Source organism: Crocuta crocuta, unplaced genomic scaffold, assembly GCF_008692635.1.
Source record: "Crocuta crocuta isolate KB4526 unplaced genomic scaffold, BGI_CrCroc_1.0 scaffold128, whole genome shotgun sequence".
In the NCBI taxonomy this organism is placed as follows: domain Eukaryota; kingdom Metazoa; phylum Chordata; class Mammalia; order Carnivora; family Hyaenidae; genus Crocuta; species Crocuta crocuta.
The window spans coordinates 4,589,977-4,594,613 of NW_027532232.1; the positions used below are offsets into that span (position 1 = coordinate 4,589,977).

Sequence of the window (4,637 nt, forward strand, 5' to 3'; positions counted from 1 at the left end):
CGCGCGCGCGTGTGTGTATGTTCGCAGCAGTGGGCCTACACGAAACACACCAAAGTGAGCTGTGTCTGGGGATTTGTCTTCCTGAGTGGGGCCTGCCATGCTGTCCGTGCAGGGGTGGGGTGGGGAGGGGCTTCGGGGCTGTGGAGCAGGCCTGTGACGGCCTGGCTCTGAGCTGGAAGCCAAACAAAAAACGGCCCCTCTTGAGAGGAAAAGAGTTTCTGGCCCTTTCACCTCTTACTGCTTTTCATGGAGCAAAATCATTTAACCGGAATATATTCAGTTCTTAATTTTATATTGAAGCAGAGTGTTTTCATCCAGTATATTTCACACGAAGCAGTCCCCATTTGTTTGAACGGCAGCACTTTCCAGTCTGTGGGACTAACGTGTTCTCCACTCTCGCCCCCGCCTCAGTGGACTTCAGCATCCAGGTGCTAAGCTCTGGGTCCTGGCCTTTCCAGCAGTCTTGCACGTTTGCCTTGCCGTCAGAGGTAAGGGGGGCCCGTCTTGTGTTCTGTGAGTGCCTGGCAGAAACGAAAAGGGCGGCCTTGGCCGTGAGCCCGCGGCGGGGGTGGGGGGTGCGGAGGCCGGCCTCCTCCTCCCTGGCACCACACGGCCCGCGTGGTGGCTCGTGGACAGAGAACCTCATCGGTGCCGTGCCGGACCCCGTGGCGATAACCACGTCCTTCCAGTTAGAGATGTGTTTCCCTAGTCCTCTCGTGCCTTAGACGAGCGAGCCCTGCAAGCGTCACGCCCCCACCTTCTGTATTTCACTTTGATGTAATAAGCGTTTCGCGCTGAACCCGTGGAAGTGTGTGTGTGTGTGGAAGTGCTGGCTGTAGACTGCGGTGAGGCAGAGACTCCACGCAGTCTATCCTTTCATCCAGCTGGAACGTAGTTACCAGCGATTCACAGCCTTTTACGCCAGCCGGCACAGTGGCAGGAAATTGACGTGGCTGTATCAGCTGTCTAAAGGAGAACTGGTAACCAACTGCTTCAAAAATAGATACACTTTGCAGGTAAGATCACCTTTCTATTTTGGAATGTGTTTTCTTATTTCTGTTTTGGAATATATATTGTTAGTCTAAATGAGGAAATGTGTAGAAATCAGAATCCCATGACTCGGGCGTTAGAGTCTAGAGTTAAGCTTCCGGCAAAGTGTGGTTCTGAGAGTCAGATGTGGGGCAGGTAACATACTGGTGCCCCAGTTTTCTTCTCCATAAAATGGGAGTGCTAGCGCTCAGGCTTCAGAAGTGATGTGAAGATTAAGTGAAATAACATGTTTAATAAGCATTTGGCACAGATCCTGCCTGACGCACACTGTGTAGCCCAAAAAGCCGGAGTTTACTGAACCATGCTAATAGCCCTTTTCCTTTGGCAAAGCAGTTTCCTACTAATACTGACCCTTGGTGCTCTCAGCAGTACTGAGTGCTAAGTGGTAAGGATTGTGGGACTCCTGCTGTAGTTCTGTGGGAGAAGCTGAGGCCCAGGGTAATTTTAGCGACCTTCTCGGGATCCCAGTGTGTATGTGGCAGAGGGAAAATTGCCGTTAGGGTTTTTTCCCCTCCACAGGATTTGTGTGTTTTATGTGTGCATATGTAAATGAGCGTGGATGCATAAATAGTGGGTATTTACATAGACAAAACGTCGTAGGAGAAAATTCCAAATTATTTTCACGTTTGAAAGAGGGAAGTGACATCTTTGGGGAGAACGGTGCGGTGGAGTTGTGATCCCACGTTCCCTTCTACATAGATCAGCTGTAGTTTTTGCATCTTTTGCAAGAATTCGTTTCTGAAGTAAGTTCTTCAGATTTCAGCTATGTGTTTTTGGAGGTTTTTCCATGCATTTAAATTTTGTTCCTCTTTCTTTTATATGGGGGGCCTCGAAGGCCTCCACCTTCCAGATGGCGATCCTGCTTCAGTACAACACGGAAGACGCGTACGCCGTGCAGCAGCTGACCGACAGCACTCAGATCAAAATGGTATCCTCGCGTCACTTGTCCTCTTCGACGTGTCCAGTTACCGTCCCCTCGGTCTTGTGAGCCTGGGAGAGAGGGAGTGGGAGACGATGCGGAGCGCTCTGATTTCACACGTACACACGTGGCGTGCTTTCGCTCGTGCGTTTAGTCTGTTCTTGACCCTCTTTCCAACTCAGCTTTTCCTTCTAGGCTTAAGTGTCACTTGATTACAGTGTCTTTCTTCCTACTTATTAGTCCTGTTTCTTATTGAGCTATGTTTCACGTATATACAGTTCACTATTTTAAAGTAGACAGTCGAGTGGTTTGTCACCAGGTCGTACAGCCACCCTCGCTGTCCCGATTCCTGAACACGTCCGTCATCCCGAAGAGAAACCCGTTAGCAGGAACCACCGCTCTACTCTCCGCAGCCGCTGACCCCATTAACTTCCTTCCTGTCCCTCCGGATTCGCCTGCTCTGGGCTCTTCGAGTGAGCGGTGTCCTAGCGTGTGTCCCTTTCCCTTGGCGTGTTTTCAGGGCTTCTCCACGTGATGGTGTGGGCCCGGTCCCTTCTGTTCTACAGCTGAGATACATTCCGGTGAACGCATGGACCAGTGTGTTTCCCTGTTCATTAGCTGGTGGGCCTTTGGGCTGTTTCTCATTGGCTATTAGGAATAAGACTACTGGGAACATTCATGCACACGTTTTTGTAAGAGCCTATTTTCAGTTTCCTGGGGTATATACTGAGGTGTGGAATGTTCCAGTCATGATTGAGTTAACTTCCTGAGGAACCGCCGGGCTATCGGACGGTGGCCGCACCGGTTCACATGCGCACCAGCAGCCCCTCGTTTCCTTTACTTACAGTTATTAGAGCCTCGTGGGTACGACGTGGTACCTCATGGTAGTTTTGATTTGCGTTTTGCTGACAACTGATGACGTTGAGTGTCTTTTTGTGTTCTTATTGGCCATCTTTATGTATATTCTTTGGAAAAATGTCTGTTGAGACCCTCTCCCCATGCCCAGTTTTTTTTTGGGGTCGCCCTTACCAGTGAGTTGTAAGAATTCTGTGTATATTCTGTGCCTGGAGCCCCTTTTTCTTCCGTCGTGTGTGCTTTTGGTGTCATATCTAAAGAGCCATTGCCTGATTCAAGGTCAAAGACCTCTTCCCCTGCTGATGGGGACTGCCCTGGTGAATACCAGGTGGCCGTCAGTGACTGGGCTCATGTGCAGTGGTCTGTAGGTCTGTCGTTATGACAGAAGCACAGTGTCTTGCTTGCTTTTACTCTGTAGCGAGTTCTGAAACCACTTTGTTCTTTGTCAAAGTTGTGTCGGCTCTTGTGGGTCCCCGGCACTTCAGTGTGAATTTCAGGACTAGCTGGTCCGTTTCTGCGAGAGGGCAGCTGTTGCCGTGACAGAGGCGCCTCGAGACTGCGGGCTGCTGTGGGGTGTCCCCGGCCTGGTGGCGGAAAGCCTTCAGTCCCCAGCGCGGGCAGCCTCCCGCCGTGTACCTTGTCTTCCGTTCCTCTCACGTGTTTCCGTTCTGAGTGTGTAAGTCTGCGCTTCGGTTCAGTTTATTCCCAAGTGTTGTTTGGCACTGTTGGAAATGGAACTGTTTGTTTCTGGATATGGAAATCTGATTGATTATTGCCTATTGATCTTCTAGCTTGCAGCCTGGCTAAACGTTTTTGTTTGTTCATTTTGAGGATGCTTTAGGGTTTTTCTAATACACGATCATGTCCTGTGCAGATACAGCTCGTTTTACTCCTTCCTTTTCCTGTGTGGACGGCCTCTTGTTTTCTCTTCTTGCCTGGCTGCCCTGGCTGGCATTTCCCACACGGTGTTGAATAGAGGGGGTGAGAACGGGCATCCCGGCCTTGTTCCTGACCTTGGTGGGAAGCTTCAGTTACTGGTCAATGTGATGATAGCTGTAGGTTTTTTCTTAGATTCTCTTTATTAGGGAAGTTTCTTCCTAATCTTTTTTATTTTTTAATCTTTTCATGATGTAAAAGTGTTGCATTTTGTTAAACTACTTTTTCTGCTCTATTGAGATAAAAATATGCTTCTTGTCTATTAACATGGCACATTATAGTGATAGCTTTTCTTACATTGCCACCTTTGCCTTCCTGGGAAACCCCACGTGACGTGTGTAAAATACTCTTATGTGCGGCTTGGTTTGCTAGTATTTTCTCAAGGATTTTTATGTTCATAGGGATGTTATTGGTCTGTTGTTTTCTTATGATGTTTTTGTGTGGTTTTGCTGACAGGGTAATACTGCCCTTATTGAATGCCAATTAGAAAAGTATTTTTTAAGTTTGTTTATTTTGAGTGAGCAAGCAGGAGAGGGTCAGAGAAGGAGAGAGAGAATCCCAAGCAGGCTCCAAGCTGCTAGCACAGAGCCCCCATGTGGGGCTCGAACTCACGAACCAGGAGATCTTGACCTTGGCCGAAACCTAGAATCAGACAACTAAGCGACTGGACACTTTTCCCAGGCACCTCGGAAAAATGTTATTTTTTGATCAGGCTTCAGGTTAGCCCAGAGTACATCTTCCAGTTCTAATGGCAGAGGGAATCTGTCCCTTTATGTGTGATAGTCCCTCTCAGTCCTCGTCACGTCAGGAGGCCTGGACTCAGGCTGGGCTCAGAAGTGCGGCCGATGCGGCCAGCAGGGGCCCCATCCTGCTCGGG

At 49.1% G+C, this 4,637-nt stretch overlaps 1 protein-coding gene across 1 annotated transcript in view; it reads left to right on the forward strand.

The window, feature by feature from the left end:
• The window catches only part of CUL1 (cullin 1), a 107,532-nt gene that overhangs the window by 99,477 nt on the left and 3,418 nt on the right, over positions 1–4,637 (forward strand). Inside the window, exons 15-17 of the mRNA XM_077778028.1 lie at positions 412–488; positions 885–1,016; positions 1,886–1,978. Coding sequence (XP_077634154.1) covers positions 412–488; positions 885–1,016; positions 1,886–1,978 — 302 coding nt within the window. The remainder of the gene's footprint in view (positions 1–411; positions 489–884; positions 1,017–1,885; positions 1,979–4,637) is intronic.